Here is a 24,663-nt window from a genome sequence, read left to right as displayed (position 1 = left end):
TGGACTGTGGGGGAAACCGGAGCACCCGGAGGAAACCCACGCGGACACAGGGAGAACATGCAAACTCTGCACAGAAAGGCCCTCGCTGGCCACGGGGCTCGAACCCGGACCTTCTTGCTGTGAGGCGACAGCGCTAACCACTACGCCACCGTGCCGCCCTTAAATGTTAATTATACTAACAAATTGTGCGTTTAATGTGCAGCTGTACAACCCACGTGTATACACACATTCCTGAGATTATCACATGGATCATTAGTATATAAACAGAGTTACAATAAAGAATTTAAACCCCGTGTACAGTTACGGTGCATTACACCCGGCGCTCAGCGCTAACAGCCCGCTCTACACACCAGCGTATCGCCATCGTCTTCAATACTTTATTTAATGTTCCACTTCACAGAGTGATGGAAAAGCTAGCTTGGCAGTTCTCCATGTTTCAACTACTTCAGTAACAACCCCTTGATAGATTACATCATATTTTGTCCGGGTTCAGCCACGCTAATTTTAGCATGCTATCCGGGTTCAGCCACTCTATTTTCAGCTCCCTGTCCGGGTTAAGCTGCTTTATTTTAGCTTCCTGTCTGGGTTCTGCCGCTCTACTTTAGCTTGTGGTCCGGGTTCTGCCGCTCTATTTTCAGCTCCCTGTCCGGGTTCAGGGGCTACATTGTCGCTACATTCACACTGCAAGGCTTAATGCTCAATTCCGATTTTTTTGTGAAATCCGATTTTTTTGTGAGGTCGTTCACATTAACAAATATATGCGACTTGTATGTGATCCTCAGTATGAACGAAAAGCGACCTAAAAGTGTTCCGCATGCACATTGCAGGATACGACGACGTCACACGCAGTGAGCATGGCCAGTGTTTACGGAAGTAAAACCGCCCGGTTGCGGTATGACTCATCCAATCTAGCTTGAATAGCTGCATCCCCCCAAATGGAAATCAGCTCCCAACCTCTGCGTCCTTCCATTGAGAAGATTCAGAACCTTCACAGCCCGAAGCGTCCCTCGCATTGATGTCATGCGCAGGGGCGCAGATACGTTTTTTGAACTGAGGGGGACAAAAAACTGGGGGGGACAAAGCTGCCAGCAAACCAACCCCAACCCCGATATGCCTGTCAAACTTGTTGTGGGTTACCATAGCAACCAAGCTCGAGCTCGCAACCTGTGCAGTCTGCGCAGCTCAACCAACCGAATATCAGTCTTTGTTTTGTTTTATGAGAGTTGTTGCAACTATGTATACACTGCTGTGCACCTCAATAAACCGAATGGTAATTAGTCTTTTGATTTTTCCGTGAGGTTTGCCTTATGCAAAGAAAGACAGCATAGACGTTTTTTCCTCCCTATAAGTGGGGGGGACCGAACGAGGTGAATTTAAATCTGGGTGGGACGAGTCCCACCCCCTATCTGCGCCCGTGATTATGCGCCACGTTGTTGTAACTTTTTTGAGAGACCCACCGCCTACTTCAGCGCAGAATAGTGACGTTTGCGGCTTGTTGATGACGTGTAAGTCGGATGAATGCGACCTGGCGGTTCAGACTGAAGTCGCATATGAAAAGAGCGGATAGGAATCGGAATTAGGACCACATATCCAAACAGCCTGGGTCGGATTTGAAAAAAATCGGATCTGTGTCATTCATATTGTCAATAAAAGATCGGATACAGGTCACATATGGGCGAAAAGATCGGATTTGAGTCACTTCAGCCTGCAGTGTGAACGTAGCCTTTAGCTACCTGTCCAGGTTCCACCACTCTATTTTCAGCTACCTATCCGGGTTCAGCGGCTCCATTTTAGTTTGTGGTCCAGGCTCCGCCACTCCATTTTTAAGCTCCCTGTCCGGGTTCAGCTGCTCCATTTTCAGCTCCCTGTCCAGGTTAAGCTGCTTTATTTTAGCTTCCTGTCTGGGTTCTGCCGCTCTACTTTAGCTTGTGGTCCGGGTTCTGCCGCTCTATTTTCAGCTCCCCTTCTGGGTTCAGGGGCTACATTTTAACTACCTGTCCAGGTTCCACCGCTCTGTTTTTAGCTACCTGCCTGGGTTCTGCGGCTTTATTTTAGCACACCGTCTGGGTTCTGTCACTCTATTTTCAGCTCCCTGTCCAGGCGCCGCCACTCTATTTTCAGCTACCTGTCCGGGCTCAGCGGCTCCATTTTAGTTTGTGGTCCGGGCTCCGCCACTCCATTTTTAAGCTACCTGTCCGGGTTCAGCTGCTCTATTTTCAGCTCCCTGTCCGGGTTCAGCTGCTCCATTTTAGCTTGTGGGCCGGGGTCCACCACTCCATTTTAGCTACCTGTCTGGGTTCAGGGGCTCGATTTTAGCTACCTGCCTGGGTTCTGCCGATTTATTTTAGCACACCGTCCAGGTTCAGACACTCTATTTTCAGCTCCCTGTCCGGGCTCCGCCACTCTATTTTAGCTTATGGTTCGGGTTCAGCCGCTCTATTTTTAGCTCACTGTCCAGGTTCCGCCGCTTTACTTTAGCTACCTGTCCGGGTTCTGCCACTTTACTTTAGCTATCTGTTTGAGTTCAGCGGCTCTATTTTAGTTCGCTTTGGGTTCAGCTACTTTATTTTAGCTCACTGCTCAGGTTCGGTGGCTCCATTTTAGCCACCTGTCTGAGTTTAGCTGTGCTATTTAGCCTAATGGTTAGAGAAGCAGCTTTGAAACCAAAAGGTCACCAGTTCGATTCCCTGGACCAGCAGGAATGGCTGAAGTGTTCTTGAGCAAGACGCCTCACCCCGGACTGCTCTGGGTCGGAGCGTCTGCTAAATGCCTGTAATGTTTTAGCTCAGTGTCGGAGTCTATCTGATTTGTCTGTTTTAAAAAGAGAGAGCACTTGAGGTTTAAAATCAACTTCATCACCACATTTAACTTTCTTCCTCTGACAGCAAGGAAACCTTAGAGTCTCCGGGCTAATTCATTAACCACAGGCTTTTTATAGCACGAGAGCAGTCATAGTCCAGCCACTCCGCTAACTCCCTTTAACATACTGCGTTCTTCTCTACCAGAGCCGCACAGCGACTGAGTAAACAGGAAAAAAAGTCACTTCAGTTTCTGTCACTGGGTGACGACACAACACACTGTTCATCCTGACTTGTATCGGGTTACCTGAAGTCATCAGCTCCCATTACAGCCCCGCCCACATCCAAACAAGCAATTCAGAACACATCAGCATCATGAAGTTCTTCAGCACCCAACAGCGTAATCACCAGCTCGGTTCATTCGGGTTTCAGTCCGACACGACGCGTATTTTCACTCAACACCTGTGAGGTTTCTCCCGAACAGTTTATGATGAAGTATCAGAGATTTGAGATCGACCGTGCGAAATGGAAATGTAAGAAAAAGGCTGAGTATGAGACAATAGTAAAATCTCATCATCTCTAGCCGCTTTATCCTGTTCTACAGGGTCGCAGGCAAGCTGGAGCCTATCCCAGCTGACTACGGGCGAAAGGCGGGGTACACCCTGGACAAGTCGCCAGGTCATCACAGGGCTGACACATAGACACAGACAACCATTCACACTCACATTCACACCTACGCTCAATTTAGAGTCACCAGTTAACCTAACCTGCATGTCTTTGGACTGTGGGGGAAACCGGAGCACCCGGAGGAAACCCACTGGGAGAACATGCAAACTCCACACAGAAAGGCCCTCGCCGGCCCCGGGGGTCGAACCCGGACCTTCTTGCTGTGAGGCGACAGCGCTAACCACTACACCACCGTGCCGCCCTCCAGTTTTTCTTGAACTGATTAATTTCGCCAAATATCTAGAGAAGAAACCTTTATTTGTCACATGCACACTTCAAGCACAGTGAGATTCATCTTCTGCATTTAACCCATCTGAAGCAGTGAACACACGCAGCCAGAGTTTCCCCATCCTTCACTGTCTCTCATCACATCTCTCTCTCTCTCTCTCTCTCTCTCTGTTGTTTTGAAGACGGCGCTCAGCACAGATGCAAAAAAAAAAAAAACACACGACTTCCAATCTAACCGTTCTCATTCACGTCACATGTCCACAGATCAGATTAGAAAAGATCACCCGGCCCTGAACACATCAGATCTTTTGTGCTGAGCAGACAAAAAACAAACGGCGGTATCTTAAACCCATCAATCTGCGACCTTTATTTACTCGTTCAGACGTTTTCAGTACAAAGGGTTAAATTCTTCAATCCAGTAAAGAAAAATACTAATGCGTTTAACTAAAATTCATCAGTAAACATGCGACAAACAAAAATCCCTGATGGAATTTCCTCAGATTCCACGATCTGGGCCAAAGAGTGATCAAATCCCGACTTTCCATGACATTCCAGATCCGTAGGAAGCCTGTGTACAGTCTGAAACAACAGGCATAAGTAAAGCAGTGTGTACTTTCACGAAGCGCTTTGACAAAAAAACCTGGCAACCCTGCCTTTCAGTCCGTTTTGTGACGTCACAGTAACGCACGACGTGCGTTCAAATAAGTCTGTTACCAGACGAAGACGTTTTATTCGCTCGGAGCTTAATCACACACACACACTTCTCATGATGTCCACGTGTTTGTGTAAAACGTAAACAACGTAACACACACATGCATGCATGAACACAAACACACAGCTGTAAGGAGCCGCTAGGAGGCACCAAACACAACATCCTTCAAGATGCTTTGTTCCTCTGTTAGAAAACACACACACACACACACACACCCTTACCCTTCATGGATGGAGACCAAGCTAATCATTTGACACCGCTGATCTTCAGCTCCACACACTAATCATTTCCTTTTGATCACACACACACACACAGCTGGATGTGTTGTCCATATCCAGCATGCTCTTTACCTCTCTCAGGCTTCATGGTTCCTGCCGTGATGTCCTCCAGCTCTCCTCGCTCTGCTCTCTCCAGGCTGTGGTTCTGAACCCCTCACACCATCAGCGGCTCCAGGAGACCAGGATCAGATCTACAGCCCCTCGTGCAAATGAGGATTATTCAGAGAAGAAGAAGAAGAGGAGGAGGAGGAGGAGCAGGTGGAGGAAGAAGAAGAAGAAGAAGAAGAGGAAGAAGCAGTCACCTTGCCCACAGCTGCAGTGTGTGTATGAGAGACAGAGTGTGTGTCCATCTCTTCATGTCAACACCATTTAAACCTTGATTGAAGCTCAAACACCACCCCAAGCCTCCATAACACCCCAACACACACACACACACACACACACACACACAGAGAGCTGCAGTAAAGCCTGAATGTCTTCACTGCGACCCTAAATCTCCATCAACACGCCATTCCTTCAGCTCAGAGCCCTCAGTGTGTTGATACTCCAGCCATGCCAGCTCTCCCAAACACCATCTTCACCAACCAGCACCACCAGTAAGGTCTCCCAGTCCGGCTAATCCGCCACTAGCTACCTAAACCCACAGGAAACATCCCAAAGCCTGCCTGCGAATCCACTGCAGCGCCATGAAGCCTTTCTATTATTCTAATAATCAGCGTTATAATCCTAATCATGGACGATCAGCTGGTTGCTAGCTCGAGTCCCTCTCTGCTGCTCACTCCTGCTTGTCAAAACATTAAGAGACTGGCCGTCGGGCCACGTGACTCCACAGCCATAACTCCGCCTCCTGCTCGACTTCCTGTTCCGCTTCCTGCTCTGCAGGAGACTACAAAACAGAATAGAAATACTCAGAATCATTTCAATATCGAACACACAAATACTTCACACACACACACACACACACAGAGGGCTGTGCAAAAGTCTTGGCACCCCGTGCATTTCAGTACCCCATATTTTGTTTTAAGCTGGTATCTCACTGCGATACAACAACTGCGATAAAATATGCGAATAAAGCCAGTATCTGACTGGGCTGCGACAAATTGCGAACATCATTCATGAGAGAGTTTCAAAAGTGTCTTGAAACATTAGCGGGGATTCTCGATTTCCTGCTTCGTCGCTGAAATTTTGAACATGTTCGAAAAATTAGTGCGACAAAATTTTTCTCAAAATAGCCGCAAATGCGTCACGAATCCTTCTCAAGTCAGTTTCCGTGAGACACGAAGTGCGAGTTCTTCAGCCGGGATCTGACTGGGCTGCGACAGCCTGCGACTTGTTGGAGACGCAACAATTGCGATAAAATATGCGAATAAAGCCAGTATCTGACTGGGCTGCGACAAATTGCGAACATCATTCGCGAGAGAGTTTCAAGAGTGTCTTGAAACATTAGCGGGGATTCTCGATTTCCTGCTTCGTCGCTGAAATTTTGAACATGTTCGAAAAATTCGTACGACAAAATTTCTCTCAAAATAGCCACAAATGCGTCGCGAACCCTTCTCAAGTCAGTTTCCGTGAGACACGAAGTGCGAGTTCTTCAGCTGGTATCTCACTGGGCTGCGACAGCCTGCGACTAGTTGGAGATACAACAATTGCGATAAAATATGTGAATAAAGCCAGTATCTCACTGGGCTGCGACAAATTGCGAACATCATTCGCGAGAGAGTTTCAAGAGTGTCTTGAAACATTCGCGGGGCTTCTCGAGTTTCTCACATGAGTCGCAAAGTGTCGCTCTTTCATCGCTGAAATTTTGAACATGTTCGAAAAATTCGTGCGACAAAATTTTTCTCAAAATAGCCGCAAATGCGTCACGAATCCTTCTCAAGTCAGTTTCCGTGAGACACGAAGTGCGAGTTCTTCAGCCGGGATCTGACTGGGCTGCGACAGCCTGCGACTTGTTGGAGACGCAACAATTGTGATAAAATATGCGAATAAAGTCAGTATCTCATTGGGCTGCGACAAATTGCGAACATCATTCACGAGAGAGTTTCAAGAGTGTCTTGAAAGATTCGCGGGGCTTCTCGAGTTCCTCGCATGAGTCGCAAAGTGTCGCTCTTTCATTGCTGAAATTTTGAACATGTTCGAAAAATTTGTGCGACAAAATTTATCTCAAAATAGCCGCAAATGCGTCACGAATCCTTCTCAGGTCAGTTTCCATGAGACAGGAAGTGAGAATTCTTAAGCCGGTATCTGACTGAGCTGCAACAGCCTGCAACTAGTTGGAGACACAACAATTGCAATAAAATATGTGAATAAAGTCAGTATCTCATTGGGCTGCGACAAATTGCTAACATCATTCGTGAGAGAGTTTCAAGAGTGTCTTGAAACATTCGCGGGGATTCTCGAGTTCCTCGCATGAGTCGCAAAGTGTCGTTCCTTTGTCTCTGAAATTTTGAACATGTTCGAAAAATTAGTACGACAAAATTTCTCTCAAAATAGCCGCAAATGCATCACGAATCCTTCTCAAGTCAGTTTCTGTGAGACAGGAAGTGCAAGTTCCTCAGCCGGTATCTCACAGGGCTGCGACAGCCCGCGACAAATTGCGAACGTCATTCGCGAGAGAGTTTCAAGAGTGTCTTGAAACATTCGTGGGGCTTCTCGAGTTCCTCGCATGAGTCGCAAAGTTTCGCTCTTTCATCGCTGAAATTTTGAAAAATTTGTGCGACAAAATTTCTCTCAAAATAGCCACAAATGCATCGCGATCCCTTCTCAAGTCAGTTTCCATGAGACAGGAAGTGCGAGTTCTTCAGCCGGTATCTCACTGGGCTGCGACAGCCTGCGACTAGTTGGAGACACAACAATTGCGATAAAATATGCAAATAAAGCCAGTATCTCACTGGGCTGCGACAAATTGCTAACATCATTCATGAGAGAGTTTCAAAAGTGTTTTGAAACGTTTGCGGGGATTCTCGATTTCCATGCATGAGTCGCAAAGTGTTGCTCCTTTGTCGCTGAAATTTTGAACATGTTCGAAAAATTTGTGCGACAAAATTTCTCTCAAAATAGCCACAAATGCATCGCGAACCCTTCTCAAGTCAGTTTCCGTGAGACAGGAAGTGAGAATTCTTAAGCCGGTATCTGACTGAGCTGCAACAGCCTGCGACTAGTTGGAGACACAACAATTGCAATAAAATATGTGAATAAAGTCAGTATCTCATTGGGCTGCGACAAATTGCGAACATCATTCACGAGAGAGTTTCAAGAGTGTCTTGAAACATTCGTGGGGCTTCTCGAGTTCCTCGCATGAGTCGCAAAGTGTCGCTCTTTCATCGCTGAAATTTTGAACATGTTCGAAAAATTCGTGCAACAAAATTTCTCTCAAAATAGCCGCAAATGGGGGGCGTCGTGGCTCAGGTGGTTAAGGCGCCATACCATGAATGCGGGCGACCCGGGTTCGATTCCGGCCCGAGGTCATTTCCCGATCCCTTCCTGTCTCTCTCTCCCGCTCATTTCCTGTCTCTACACTGTCCTATCCAATAAAGGTGCAAAAAGCCCAAAAAAATATCTAAAAAAAAAAAAAAAAAAAAAAAATAGCCGCAAATGCGTCACGAATCCTTCTCAAGTCAATTTCTGTGAGACAGGAAGTGCGAGTTCTTCAGCCGGTATCTGACTGGGCTGCGACAGCCTGCGACTAGTTGGAGACGCAACAATTGCAATAAAATATGTGAATAAAGCCAGTATCTGACTGGGCTGTGACAAATTGCGAACATCATTCGTGAGAGAGTTTGAAAAGTGTCTTGAAACATTCGCGGGGCTTCTCGAGTTCCTCGCATGAGTCGCAAAGTGTCGTTCCTTTGTCGCTGAAATTTTGAATATGTTCGAAAAATTAGTGCGACAAAATTTATTTCAAAATAGCCGCAAATGCGTCGCGAACCCTTCTCAAGTCAGTTTCTGTGAGACAGGAAGTGCGAATTCTTCAGCCGGTATCTGACTGGGCTGCGACAGCTTGCGACAAATTGCGAACGTCATTCGCGAGAGAGTTTAAAGAGTGTCTTGAAACATTTGCGGGGCTTCTCGAGTTCCTCGCATGAGTCGCAAAGTGTCGCTCTTTCATCGCTGAAATTTTGAACATGTTCGAAAAATTTGTGCAACAAAATTTATCTCAAAATAGCCGCAAATGCGTCACGAATCCTTCTCAAGTCAGTTTCCGTGAGACAGGAAGTGCAAGTTCTTCAGCCGATATCTGACTGGGCTGCGACAGCCTGCGACTTGTTGGAGACACAACAATTGCGATAAAATATGCGAATAAAGCCAGTATCTGACTGGGCTGCGACAAATTGCGAACATCATTCGTGAGAGAGTTTCAAAAGTGTCTTGAAACATTCACAGATGATGATGATGATGATGATACTTTATTCCAGACTCAAGGTCCATCCCCACAGAGTACAAAAAAAAACAATTAAATTAACACATAAAAAAAAAAAGCAGAGCTTCTCAAGTTCCTCGCATGAGTCGCAAAGTGTCGTTCCTTTGTCTCTGAAATTTTGAACATGTTCGAAAAATTAGTATGACAAAATTTCTCTCAAAATAACCACAAATGCGTCGCGAACCCTTCTCAAGTCAGTTTCCGTGAGACAGGAAGTGCGAGTGTATCTGACCGGGCTGCGACAGCCTGCGACTAGTTGGAGATACAACAATTGCGATAAAATATGCGAATAAAGCCAGTATCTGACTGGGCTGCGACAAATTGCGAACATCATTCATGAGAGAGTTTCAAAAGTGTCTTGAAACATTCGTGGGGCTTCTCGAGTTCCTCGCATGAGTCGCAAAGTGTCGCTCCTTCGTTGCTGAAATTTTGAACGTTTGAAAAATTCATACGACAAAATTTCTCTCAAAATAGCCACAAATGCCTCACGAATCCTTCTCAAGTCAGTTTCTGTGAGACAGGAAGTGTGAGTTCTTCAGCCGGTATCTCACTGGGCTGCGACAGCCTGTGACTTGTTGGAGATACAACAATTGCAATAAAATATGCGAATAAAGCCAGTATCTGACTGGGCTGCGACAAATTGCTAACATCATTCGTGAGAGAGTTTCAAAAGTGTCTTGAAACATTCGTGGGGCTTCTCGAGTTCCTCGCATGAGTCGCAAAGTGTCGCTCCTTCGTCGCTGAAATTTTGAACATGTTTAAAAAATTCATACGACAAAATTTCTCTCAAAATAGCCGCAAATGCATCACGAATCCTTCTCAAGTCAGTTTCTGTGAGACAAGAAGTGCAAGTTCTTCAGCTGGTATCTCACTGGGCTGCGACAGCCTGCGACAAATTGCGAACGTCATTCGCGAGAGAGTTTCAAGAGTGTCTTGAAACATTTGCGGGGCTTCTCGAGTTCCTCGCATGAGTCGCAAAGTGTCGCTCTTTCATCGCTGAAATTTTGAACATGTTCGAAAAATTCGTGCGACAAAATTTATCTCAAAATAGCCGCAAATGTGTCGCGAACCCTTCTCAAGTCAGTTTCCGTGAGACAGGAAGTGCGAGTTCTTCAGCCGGTATCTGACTGAGCTGCAACAGCCTGCGACTAGTTGGAGACACAACAATTGCGATAAAATATGCGAATAAACCCAGTATCTGACTGGGCTGCGACAAATTGCGAACATCATTCACGAGAGAGTTTCAAAAGTGTCTTGAAACATTTGTGGGGCTTCTCGAGTTCCTTGCATGAGTCACAAAGTGTCATTCCTTCGTCGCTGAAATTTTGAACATGTTCGAAAAATTTGTGCGACAAAATTTCTCTCAAAATAGCCACAAATGCATCGCGAACCCTTCTCAAGTCAGTTTCCATGAGACAGGAAGTGCGAGTTCTTCAGCTGGTATCTCACTGGGCTGCGACAGCCTGCGACTAGTTGGAGACACATCAATTGTGATAAAATATGCAAATAAAGCCAGTATCTCACTGGGCTGCGACAAATTGCTAACATCATTCGTGAGAGAGTTTCAAAAGTGTTTTGAAACGTTTGCGGGGATTCTCGATTTCCATGCATGAGTCGCAAAGTGTTGCTCCTTCGTCGCTGAAATTTTGAACATGTTTGAAAAATTTGTGCGACAAAATTTCTCTCAAAATAGCCACAAATGCATCGCGAACCCTTCTCAAGTCAGTTTCCATGAGACAGGAAGTGAGAATTCTTCAGCCGGTATCTCACTGGGATGCGACAGCCTGCGACTTGTTGGAGACACAACAATTGCAATAAAATATGCGAATAAAGCCAGTATCTGACTGGGCTGTGACAAATTGTGAACATCATTCATGAGAGAGTTTCAAAAGTGTCTTGAAACATTCACAGAGCTTCTCAAGTTCCTCGCATGAGTCGCAAAGTGTCATTCCTTTGTCGCTGAAATTTTGAACATGTTCGAAAAATTAGTACGACAAAATTTCTCTCAAAATAGCCACAAATGCGTCGCGAACCCTTCTCAAGTCAGTTTCCGTGAGACAGGAAGTGCGAGTGTATCTGACTGGGCTGCGACAGCCTGCGACTAGTTGGAGATACAACAATTGCGATAAAATATGTGAATAAAGCCAGTATCTGACTGGGCTGCGACAAATTGCGAACATCATTCGTGAGAGAGTTTCAAAAGTGTCTTGAAACATTCGTGGGGCTTCTCGAGTTCCTTGCATGAGTCGCAAAGTGTTGCTCCTTCGTCGCTGAAATTTTGAACATGTTTAAAATATTCGTACGACAAAATTTCTCTGAAAATAGCCGCAAATGCGTCACGAATCCTTCTCAAGTCAGTTTCTGTGAGACAGGAAGTGTGAGTTCTTCAGCCGGTATCTCACTGGGTTGCGTCAGCCTGCGACTTGTTGGAGACACAACAATTGCAATAAAATATGCGAATAAAGCCAGTATCTCACTGGGCTGTGACAAATTGCAAATGTCATTCGTGAGAGAGTTTCAAAAGTGTCTTGAAACATTAGCGGGGCTTCTCAATTTCCTGCCTCATCACTGAAATTTTGAACATGTTCAAAAAATTTGTGCGACAAAATTTCTCTCAAAAGCATCACTGGTGTTGCAAAGCCATCGCGATCCCTTCTCAAGTCAGTTTCCATGAGACAGGAAGGCCTCTCACCTATTACATAGCTCAGGTTACAGTGGGGGGCTAGTCCTCTGGTAACCACAAGTGTTTGACTCCCCACTCACATCTGTATTGCTGTGTGCCTTGCCAGACGGCAGTAGGTACTATTTTTATGATGGCCTTTGGTATGACCCAACCGTGAGTAGAACTCACAGGCTCCTGATTGAGAGGTGGACACGCTAACCAGTAGGCCAACTTGCGGTGAGAATGTGAGCATGAATGGTTGTTTGTCTCTGTGTGTCAGCCCTGTGATGACCTGGCGACTTGTCCAGGGTGTATCCCGCCTCTCACCCATAGTCAGCTGGGATAGGCTCCAGCTTGCCTGCGACCCTGTAGAACAGGATAAGCGGCTACAGATAATGCATGGATGGATGGAAGGAAATTTCGTCTCACACCAAATACTGACTTTGTTTCATTTATTATGGGTTACTGATTACTGTTATAGGTAGCATGGTGATGTAGTGGTTAGCGCTGTCACCTCACAGCAAGAAGGTCCGGGTTCGAGCCCCGTGGCCGGCGAGGGCCTTTCTGTGTGGAGTTTGCATGTTCTCCCCGTGTCCGCGTGGGTTTCCTCCGGGTGCTCCGGTTTCCCCCACAGTCCAAAGACATGCAGGTTAGGTTAACTGGTGACTCTAAATTGAGCGTAGGTGTGAATGTGAGTGTGAATGGTTGTCTGTGTCTATGTGTCAGCCCTGTGATGACCTGGCGACTTGTCCAGGGTGAACCCCGCCTCTTGCCCATAGTCAGCTGGGATAGGCCCCTGCCCGCCCGCAACTCTGCACAGGATAAGTGGTTACAGATGATGGATGATTACTGTTTATAGTATTTTTTTTCATGTTGAAACATTTCATTTCATTATTTTTTAAGCCGTTTTTGGTTGACAGCATTTCTTTACATGTGCCTAAGACTTTTGTACAGTATTCTATGTGTGTGTGTGTATTAAGTTTAAGTATTTGGACAGTGACACCATTATCGTAATGTTTTCTCTCTACTCCAGCACAATGGATTTGAAATGAAGCCATCAAGATGTGATTGAAATGTAGACCTTCAGCTTTAATTCAAATGATTTAATATCTCATCTCATCTCATTATCTCTAGCCGCTTTATCCTTCTACAGGGTCGCAGGCAAGCTGGAGCCTATCCCAGCTGACTACGGGCGAAAGGCGGGGTACACCCTGGACAAGTCGCCAGGTCATCACAGGGCTGACACATAGACACAGACAACCATTCACACTCACATTCACACCTACGGTCAATTTAGAGTCACCAGTTAACCTAACCTGCATGTCTTTGGACTGTGGGGGAAACCGGAGCACCCGGAGGAAACCCACGCGGACACGGGGAGAACATGCAAACTCCACACAGAAAGGCCCTCGCCGGCCCCGGGGCTCGAACCCAGGACCTTCTTGCTGTGAGGCGACAGCGCTAACCACTACACCACCGTGCCGCCATGATTTAATATATAAAAATATATATTGCGTTAAGTGTTTAGGACTTACAACCATTTTGTACACCGTCCCTCCATTTTCACAGGTTCAAAAGTATTCAGACAACTGACTATTAATCAGTTTCATGACCAGTTATGGCCTGTTTCCTCTTTGTTTCATGACAAATTTAGGAGGTAAAAAGTCTCAAGTGCCTTCACGATTAATGCCATATTTTTGTTAAAGGTCTTGAATTAAAGCTGAAAGTCCACACTTGAATCACATCTTAGTGTCAAAAGAAAGTCAAAGTCCCTCCTGTGCCAGGACCTGGTCTTCCCAGGCAGTCTCCCGTTCCAGTACTAACCAGGCCCTTAAGGCTCATTGGGCGGCGCTGATCTCCATTTCTATAACCCTGAACCTCTCGGCTATTACATAGCTAGGGTTACAGTGGGGGGCTGGTTCTCTGGTAACTGTGAGAGTTTGACTCCCTGCTCACATTTGTATTGCGGCGCCTCACCAGATGGCAGTAGGTACCTTTTTAGGATGGTCTTTGGTACCCAACCACGTGTAGAAGTCACGATCTCCTGGTCAAAAGGTGGAGACACACTAACCACTAGGCCAGCTCGATCCGACTCCATCTTGGTGTACAGAGGCAAAATTATGGAAATTGTGTCAATGTCCAAATACTTATGGACCTCACTGTGTATGTGTGTGTAGCTTACCTAGTTTGCTTGTCTAATAATTTATTGATATGTTAAAAAAATTAAACCACACAACAGAAACATTATGAACATGATAAATTGATTAAAATTGAAGCTGCCTATATTAGGTCTCGAATCTCCAAAAGCAGTTTCGCAAACAGTTCTGGTTATTTATTATCTCTAAGCTCAAAGTTAATGATTTAATGATTCAAGTCAAGTCAATTTATTTGTTAACAAACACATTGTCGCAAAGCAGCTTTACAGAAAAATATAGATTTTAAACACACAAATTAATACATTTATTTTAACACGAGTTGTTGAGTGAATCTTTTGGACAGTACTGGTCAAAGAACATAGGAACAGTATTGACAATAGAATAGGATAACATCACGCACAGGCAGCACGGTGGTGTAGTGGTTAGCGCTGTCACCTCACAGCAAGAAGGTCCGGGTTCGAGCCCCGTGGCCGGCGAGGGCCTTTCTGTGTGGAGTTTGCATGTTCTCCCCGTGTCCGCGTGGGTTTCCTCCGGGTGCTCCGGTTTCCCCCACAGTCCAAAGACATGCAGGTTAGGTTAACTGGTGACTCTAAATTGAGCGTAGGTGTGAATGTGAGTGTGAATGGTTGTCTGTGTCTATGTGTCAGCCCTGTGATGACCTGGCAACTTGTCCAGGGTGTACCCCGCCTTTCGCCCGTAGTCAGCTGGGATAGGCTCCAGCGACCCTGTAGAACAGGATAAAGTGGCTAGAGATAATGAGATAAGATGAATTTTACTCAATGCTATGACTCTTGCTCTGAAATGTGATGAAATTATTTACTGTAGGATGTTTATTTTATTAGTTATGGCACATTTGTGATGTTTTGCTGATTTAATAACGATTTAAATAGATTTTATAACATGGAAAACAAAGCAATGATATTAAGTGAACTAGAATCTAGAGTCAGGATTTTCTGAGCAATTTCACTTGGAGTTAGCTGAAGAAGAACAGACACGAGTCAGAGTTATTTCTTATTTCAAAGTTTGTTCGGTTTAGAGGAAAAACAAAACAAAACAAACATGAGTCACTTGTGAGCCGAGAGAATCGACTCTGAGCCAAATGATCCGACTCATTTAAATGAGTCGGAATTGACTCAGATTTAAGTAAGTCAGAAGGCAAAATTGCACAAATATTTAATTAAAGCTAGTATCTCACTGGGCTGCGACAGCTTGCGACAAATTGTGAACGTCATTCATGAGAGAGTTTCAAAAGTGTCTTGAAACATTCTCAGGGCTTCTCACTATGGTGGTGTAGTGGTTAGCATGGTCGCCTCACAGCAAGAAGGTTCCGGGTTCGAACCCAGCAGCCGGTGAGGGCCTTTCTGTGTGGAGTTTGCATGTTCTCTCCCCGTGTCTGCGTGGGTTTCTTCTGGGTGCTCCGGTTTCCCCCACAATCCAAAGACATGCAGTTAGGTTGATGTGGGGCGGCCTTGGGCTGAGGTGCCCTTGGGCAAGGTACCGAACCCCTGGGTGCTCTGGTGTGGCTGCCCACTGCTCTGGCTGCGTGTGTTCACTGCTTCAGATGGGTTAAATGCAGAGGATGAATTTCACTGTGTTTGAAGTGTGCATGTGACAAATAAAGGTTTCTTCTTCAATTTCCTCGCATGAGTCGCAAAATGTCACTCCTTCGTCGCTGAAATTTTGAACATGTTCAAAAAATGTGTGCAACAAAATTTCTCTCAAAATAGCTGCCAGTGCGTCGCTGGTGTCGCAAAGCCATCGTGAACCCTTCTCAAGTCAGTTTCCGTGAGGCTTCCACTACTTTCCTGCCTGCCGAGGGAAAGCCCGGCTGCGACAGCCTGCAACTAGTTGGAGACGCGACGACTGCGGTAAAATATGCGAATATCAATTCAGTGTGATTCCAAGTGAAAATTGTCGCTAATTTGCATATTTTATCGCAATTGTTGCTGTTGCAGCCCAGTGAGATACTACCCTAAGATATGATTTGAGGCCTTTCTGTGTTTGAGTACCAGTTTATAGGACAGTATTTGTAGGTTTTGGATGTATTTTAATTTTTTAATTTATTATTTATTTATTAGCTTTTTGCCATAGCAAGATCTATACATGTACATACATTATAGCTTGGAAACCTCTACAGCTTGCGCCAGTTACAATGGCCCCATTGTACCGGTACAATCTGCATGTCTTTGGACTGTGGGGGAAACCAGAGCACCCAGAGGAAACCCACGCGGACACGGGGAGAACATGCAAACTCCACACAGAAAGGCCCCTGTTGGCCGCAAGGTTCAAACCCGGAACCTTCTTGCTGTGAGGCGACAGAGATAACCACTACACCACCGTGCCGCCCTAACATGTGTCCTTGTTAAGGCCAATTTATGCTGACAACCCAGTCCTCGCAGATGGTGTCGCAGATGACGTCTGCGAAGCCCCCCCCCCTTCGCAGATGCTCTGCGCGCACCTCCCAAAAATTGTGACCACCACAGACAGCCTCGCAGACAGCGTTGCAGACAAGAGGGCTCTGATTGGTCCACTCTACATCCGCTGTACACGCACTTCCGCTTCCCTACTTCCCCGGTTTGTTTTGTTTTCACGACCGCCATTTTTAAAAACACAAGCGAAAATGGAGCAGCACGAAGAGCAGTTGATCGAGGAAGTAAGGAAGTACGATCAAAGTGCGGACTCGTCCAGTCACCATTGTTGTTGGTGTTGAATGACCTATTGCTCCTCAGTAACCGGAGGATAAACACTCCACTAACCACACCCACCAACTACTCCTAGCGATTTCGCGACTTCGCGCCCCCTTGCGTTGTGGCGGTGAATAACATCGCGCACGCCTATTACTCCCCGCTCAACGATAAATTACAACTGTCTGCGAAAAGCTATCTGCGAAAGCCTTGTTGCAAGAGCATGCAGAGCCCTTTACCATGGTGACGACTGTAGACTTCTTTGAAAAGCTTGTGTAGGTTATGCTAATGAATATTACTGCTAACACCACAAGAAAACAAACAAAAAACAAGCAAACAAAAAGAGCACAAACAGAAACATCTAGTCTTGATAAACAAACCAGTCCCTGCAGTGCATTGTTAATTTTTTTTAATTTGACAAATAATTGTTTTGAATAAAACTGATATCCAATTATCCCTGACAGTTAGCATGTTAGCATGTTGTTTGTGTCCCAGATTTGTGTCCCTTTTCAACTACTTTCACAGCTAAGTGACTTATAATTAAAAAAAAAAAACAAATGCTAAAACATTAATTTAAAATAGTCTTTGTGTTCAGGTTTAACAATAGTTATAGTCGTAATCATAGTGTTAATTCGCTAGCCTTTGTCGATGCCCTACATACAGTATTAGCCAACAAGCAAATCATCTCCATAGCGACACTGCAAAGTAAAATTTTTAACCAAGAGAAACCTTTAATATGCTATATTTATTCTCTGTATAATATTTAACAACTGTTTAATTCTTGAGATGGACAAACATTAACCTTAATGTTAAAGTTATGATTTAATGAAAATCTTTTTTTTTTAAATATGCTAACCATCTACACAGTGACGATGGAAAGAAAAATACAGAAAACCAGTTTTAAATTCTTGTATGCCCATAAAAACATTTTAAAACAGTACTTTAATGTATTTATACTGTGGAAACATAAATCACAGCGACATCTACTGGAATAAACAAAATGGCGCTGCTCCGTGTTAATCTGCACTTTGCTTCCACCTACTGACGCTTTGTGAGTATTACACTCCAGCCTGAATAACGCTTCATTCAGAAATGGTATTATTTTATTTTTATGTTCATTCTGGAGAGGGGAAAATAAAAACACCAGCCATGTGTGATTTCCTTGTTTTTATACATCATACATACTGTATACCAATCTTGATTTATTTACTATTCCTTATATATAGATCACATGATGTTGGGTATCCCTCCCTGATAGAATACAACCAGTTCCTCCAGTTCCTAAAGTTGTAGATCATATTAAATCATGTTCAATTTCAACTCAAGTTGAATTGTAAAGCAGTAATATTCATTACACACACCTCTGGATCCTCAGTTCTCACACTAATTAACCTTTATATTCAATGCAGAGTTTAACATCTCACATAATATACAACCCCAATTCCAAAAAAGTTGGGACAAAGTACAAATTGTAAATAAAAACAGAATGCAATGATGTGGAAGTTTCAAAATTCCATATTTCATTCAAAATAGAACATAGATGACATATCAAATGTTTAAACTGAGAAAATGTATCATTTAAAGAGAAAAATTAGGTGATTTTAAATTTCATGACAACAACACATCTCAAAAAAGTTGGGACAAGGCCATGTTTCCCACTGTGAGACATCCCCTTTTCTCTTTACAACAGTCTGTAAACGTCTGGGGACTGAGGAGACAAGTTGCTCAAGTTTAGGGATAGGAATGTTAACCCATTCTTGTCTAATGTAGGATTCTAGTTGCTCAACTGTCTTAGGTCTTTTTTGTCGTATCTTCCATTTTATGATGCGCCAAATGTTTTCTATGGGTGAAAGATGTGGACTGCAGGCTGGCCAGTTCAGTACCCGGACCCTTCTTCTACGCAGCCATGATGCTGTAATTGATGCAGTATGTGGTTTGGCATTGTCACGTTGGAAAATACAAGGTCTTCCCTGAAAGAGACGTTGTCTGGATGGGAGCATATGTTGCTCTAGAACCTGGATATACCTTTCAGCATTGATGGTGTCTTTCCAGATGTGTAAGCTGCCCATGCCACACGCACTAATGCAACCCCATACCATCAGAGATGCAGGCTTCTGAACTGAGCGCTGATAACAACTTGGGTCGTCCTTCTCCTCTTTAGTCCGAATGACATGGCGTCCCTGATTTCCATAAAGAACTTCAAATTTTGATTCGTCTGACCACAGAACAGTTTTCCACTTTGCCACAGCCCATTTTAAATGAGCCTTGGCCCAGAGAAGATGTCTGCGCTTCTGGATCGTGTTTAGATACGGCTTCTTCTTTGAACTATAGAGTTTTAGCTGGCAACGGCGGATGGCACGGTGAATTGTGTTCACAGATAATGTTCTCTGGAAATATTCCTGCGCCCATTTTGTGATTTCCAATACAGAAGCATGCCTGTATGTGATGCAGTGCCGTCTAAGGGCCCGAAGATCACGGGCACCCAGTATGGTTTTCCGGCCTTGACCCTTACGCACAGAGATTCTTCCAGATTCTCTGAATCTTTTGATGATATTATGCACTGTAGATGATGATATGTTCAAACTCTTTGCAATTTGACACTGTCGAACTCCTTTCTGATATTGCTCCACTATTTGTCGGTGCAGAATTAGGGGGATTGGTGATCCTCTTCCCATCTTTACTTCTGAGAGCCGCTGCCACTCCAAGATGCTCTTTTTATACCCAGTCATGTTAATGACCTATTGCCAGTTGACCTAATGAGTTGCAATCTGGTCCTCCAGCTGTTCCTTTTTTGTACCTTTAACTTTTCCAGCCTCTTATTGCCCCTGTCCCAACTTTTTTGAGATGTGTTGCTGTCATGAAATTTCAAATGAGCCAATATTTGGCATGAAATTTCAAAATGTCTCACTTTCGACATTTGATATGTTGTCTATGTTCTATTGTGAATACAATATCAGTTTTTGAGATTTGTAAATTATTGCATTCCATTTTTATTTACAATTTGTACTTTGTCCCAACTTTTTTGGAATCGGGGTTGTAATTGTAGCAACATTAATACATGTTTTTCAGTTCCTTTGTGTTCTTGTGTAAATTTATGTAACTCAAAGGTCTTGTTTTATATATAAATTTGGACAGTGTGTCCTCTTTGGCATCAAAATAGTGTTACTATCCAGATATTTCAATCATGAATACATTTCCTTAGTATGAGAAATGAAGGTCCGGGTTCGAGCCCTGTGGCCGGCGAGGGCCTTTCTGTGCGGAGTTTGCATGTTCTCCCCGTGTCCGCGTGGGTTTCCTCCGGGTGCTCCGGTTTCCCCCACAGTCCAAAGACATGCAGGTTAGGTTAACTGGTGACTCTAAATTGAGCGTAGGTGTGAATGTGAGTGTGAATGGTTGTCTGTGTCTATGTGTCAGCCCTGTGATGACCTGGCGACTTGTCCAGGGTGTACCCCGCCTTTCGCCCGTAGTCAGCTGGGATAGGCTCCAGCTTGCCTGCGACCCTGTAGAACAGGATAAAGCAGCTAGAGATAATGAGATGAGATGAGAAATTAATTAATGTTATAGATTTGTTGTTAAAGTCTAGCTTTTCTAACATATATGTGATGAGAAGTTTGTTATTTGGTGTAATAATTATATTCAACGCTCATTTACATTTCTACTTTGTAGTTTTAATCCTTTAATCCACTCTGAGGTCAGAAGAAAGAAAAATGAAAGGAAGAAGGAAGGAGATAAAGCTTAAATTATTACTGGCATTAATATTTTATACATCTCATTCTCTTTCTCTCTTTTAAATAAGGAATATAGAATTTTAAAAAAGGTTATTTTTTTCTTAGGTAAGGAAAGTGTCATCCTAAATATAATATATATATTTTTTATTTTGGAGATTGGGGTCAAATCTTCACTCTGCTCCCACCTAGTGGTGCTCACAGGTATTACAACCTAAACTCAACGCTGAAACGGTATTTTAGACTCATGTTTAATTCAAAGGAGCCAAAAATAAAAGTCTGAGGTGATTTACTTATTTTTAGAGACGTGGTTACAGGCTGATGAATAAAATCAGGTGATCAGGTGTGATCAGGAAATCACCAAACTGTGCATAAAAATCAGCACAGGACAGTTCAAAGGTGTGTATCCTTAAAAATGATACTTTCTTCATCTTAATTATCTTCGTGATTGAATAACATGTTTTGTAGTATTGATTACACGGTTGTTGTTTTTTTTAACATCCAAACATGGCAGTAGTTGCATATTTCCATGTCAGTATGTTGTCATTTTTTTCACAAATTATTTTATTCACATGTTAAGCAAAGGGGGCGGCACGGTGGTGTAGTGGTTAGCGCTGTCGCCTCACAGCAAGAAGGTTCCGGGTTCGAGCCCCGTGGCCGGCGAGGGCCTTTCTGTGTGGAGTTTGCATGTTCTCCCCGTGTCCACGTGGGTTTCCTCCGGGTGCTCCGGTTTCCCCCACAGTCCAAAGACATGCAGGTTAGGTTAACTGGTGACTCTAAATGGAGCGTAGGTGTGAATGTGAGTGTGAATGGTTGTCTGTGTCTATGTGTCAGCCCTGTGATGACCTGGCGACTTGTCCAGGGTGTACCCCGCCTTTCGCCCGTAGTCAGCTGGGATAGGCTCCAGCTTGCCTGCGACCCTGTAGAACAGGATAAAGCGGCTAGAGATAATGAGATGAGATGAGAAATTAATTAATGTTATAGATTTGTTGTTAAAGTCTAGCTTTTCTAACATATATGTGATGAGAAGTTTGTTATTTGGTGTAATAATTATATTCAACGCTCATTTACATTTCTACTTTGTAGTTTTAATCCTTTAATCCACTCTGAGGTCAGAAGAAAGAAAAATGAAAGGAAGAAGGAAGGAGATAAAGCTTAAATTATTACTGGCATTAATATTTTATACATCTCATTCTCTTTCTCTCTTTTAAATAAGGAATATAGAATTTTAAAAAAGGTTATTTTTTTCTTAGGTAAGGAAAGTGTCATCCTAAATATAATATATATATTTTTTATTTTGGAGATTGGGGTCAAATCTTCACTCTGCTCCCACCTAGTGGTGCTCACAGGTATTACAACCTAAACTCAACGCTGAAACGGTATTTTAGACTCATGTTTAATTCAAAGGAGCCAAAAATAAAAGTCTGAGGTGATTTACTTATTTTTAGAGACGTGGTTACAGGCTGATGAATAAAATCAGGTGATCAGGTGTGATCAGGAAATCACCAAACTGTGCATAAAAATCAGCACAGGACAGTTCAAAGGTGTGTATCCTTAAAAATGATACTTTCTTCATCTTAATTATCTTCGTGATTGAATAACATGTTTTGTAGTATTGATTACACGGTTGTTGTTTTTTTTAACATCCAAACATGGCAGTAGTTGCATATTTCCATGTCAGTATGTTGTCATTTTTTTCACAAATTATTTTATTCACATGTTAAGCAAAGGGGGCGGCACGGTGGTGTAGTGGTTAGCGCTGTCGCCTCACAGCAAGAAGGTTCCGGGTTCGAGCCCCGTGGCCGGCGAGGGCCTTTCTGTGTGGAGTTTGCATGTTCTCCCCGTGTCCACGTGGGTTTCCTCCGGGTGCTCCGGTTTCCCCCACAGTCCAAAGACATGCAGGTTAGGTTAACTGGTGACTCTAAATGGAGCGTAGGTGTGAATGTGAGTGTGAATGGTTGTCTGTGTCTATGTGTCAGCCCTGTGATGACCTGGCGACTTGTCCAGGGTGTACCCCGCCTTTCGCCCGTAGTCAGCTGGGATAGGCTCCAGCTTGCCTGCAACCCTGTAGAAGGATGAAGCGGCTAGAGATAATGAGATGAGATGAGATGTTAAGCAAAGACGCCCTCTAGTGTTCTTCAAACAAACAAACAAACAAACAAAACCATTTAAAGGTATACTGCCTTTCAGATTTTTCAAGTGTAGGTCATAAAAAGAATTTTCCCCAACACCCAATTATTTTTGTTTAGTGACCGAAAGCTACTTAATTTGAATCACAGACTTCCAATTTTATTCATTAAAAAAAGAACAGTTAATGAATTTCTCTCCATGTGGCCCTAAATTCTCTGCTATTTTTTCCTGCTTCACCATGACCCAATTCAAGATACTATATCATGCATGACATCACGTGGTGTACTTTCCCCGTTCACGCAAGGCATTGTGGGATACAAATTTGAAACAGGAGAGAAAAATGGAGGGCGTGAGTGTGCGAATGAAACGTGAAAGACCGACTACAGTAACGGAAAGAAAGTGGGAAGAAAAGATGTTATGTTCTGTATGAAGGAAAGGAAACGCAGGACCAAACTAATAAATATCGGCGCTCAGCGAGTACCTCGGTGTGATCAGCTGTTCGTTTAGAGACAGAACGATGGAACTGTCAGTGCACGCTCAAAGGGAAACCTGTAGATGGCAGTAATGCAACACTGTGGATGCCAGCTGCTGTAAAACCCAAAAGAAGAAGAAGAAGAAGGTAAACCTGCGCATGCGCACACGGACTTCCTCTGTCTGCTTGACTGCGCGATGCGAGAGAGTTCATACACATTATTTGCTTTAATCTCCTCAAATTAAATAACTTCCCAGCCACAGAATGGCCTGATATTTTGTGAGATATTACAGAAATAAACATATATCACACTGACCACGTTTCAGATGGAACTAAATTTCACAGATTTTATGAAACTGAAAGGCCGTCTAGCTTTAATTTCACCATTTTTCACTTTTTAACACATAATGTTTTTCCAGTTTGTCAGACACCTTTCCTTGGAGACATTCACAAAGCCATATGGACTTGGCAGTACAGTATGTGTCGATGAAGCTCCATCCCAGCCCCAAGAGGTTCTTTTAGGATTGCCTCAATCCTGACAGTTTCCCAGTCCCTGCTGATGAAAATCATTCTAAAGACATGATGCTACCACCACCGTGTTTCACCATTGAGCAGTGTTGGGATTCTGCCCAACGTAATACTTTGCACCAAAGCCAAAATGTTCAGTGTTGGTCTCCTCACACCGGAGAACCTTTTCTCACATGTTTGCTGTGTCTCCAACATACCTTTTGGCAAACTTTAAACAGGATTTCACTCAGCTCCGTGTATCCAGGCTACAGTTATCCTGTGAACAGTTTCATGCATCTGAGCTGTGAATCTCCTCTCAGACTCTTCAGAGTTCCTCTTGGCCTTTTACTTGTATCTCTGACTCTTTACCTGGTCACTGAATTTTGGTGGACACCCTCCTCTTGGCGAGTCACGGTCATCGCTACACCGTATGTTCAAAGTTTAGGATGTCTTTATGACTTTACACACACACACACACACACACACACACACACACACACACACACACACACCAATCCTTTTCAGCCAATTATGTGAGTTCTAATGGTAAATGATAACATCAGAACTAATTTAGGGCTTTGACACCAAGGGGTTCAAGGGCGTGAATACTTATGCAAGATGCTGCACATTCATTCAACAACACATTTGGAGGTATTTCTCAGCATAAACACAATAGATAGTTATGTACGGTCAAAAGTAGTGCTGTCAAGCGATTAAAATATTTAATCACGATTAATGTCACGACAGTCATAGTTAACTCACGATTAATCGCAATTTAATCGCACATTTTTGTCACATAAAAAAAAATTGTAATTCTCTTATCAGCATAAAAAAAGTGAATGGGCTTGCTTTGTACCAATGTTTTTTTTTTTATTGCAAAGCATAACACGTCTTGACACAGCCACTGCAAAGTGAAACCTAAGCCGAGCACCGGCGCGGGGCTAGCAAGAGAACCATGAGTGAAGTGATCTACTGCTTGAGTTAGTCTACAGAGAGATAGACTAATCAGAGAGATAGGTTACACAGTGACGGTAGGCTTGACATGCTTGATTATAATAAAAAGTACACTATTATATTAAGTTTAAGTTGTTCGTTGATAAATATTGCATTGAATCTGATCTTTACTGTTTCAGCTCACTTAACACATTTTGTACTTTTACACTTT

At 43.8% G+C, this 24,663-nt stretch overlaps 1 protein-coding gene across 1 annotated transcript in view; it reads right to left on the bottom strand.

Moving 5' to 3' along the window:
- The window catches only part of atosa (atos homolog A), an 89,831-nt gene extending 84,267 nt beyond the window's left edge, over positions 1–5,564 (bottom strand). The window contains exon 1 of the mRNA XM_060924215.1: positions 4,815–5,564. Coding sequence (XP_060780198.1) covers positions 4,815–4,830 — 16 coding nt within the window. The 5' untranslated portion in view covers positions 4,831–5,564. The remainder of the gene's footprint in view (positions 1–4,814) is intronic.
- Positions 5,565–24,663: the final 19,099 nt, after the last annotated feature.

This window comes from Neoarius graeffei, chromosome 6 (genome assembly GCF_027579695.1).
Source record: "Neoarius graeffei isolate fNeoGra1 chromosome 6, fNeoGra1.pri, whole genome shotgun sequence".
Classification (NCBI taxonomy): domain Eukaryota; kingdom Metazoa; phylum Chordata; class Actinopteri; order Siluriformes; family Ariidae; genus Neoarius; species Neoarius graeffei.
This window is presented reverse-complemented; position numbering and strand designations above follow the sequence as displayed.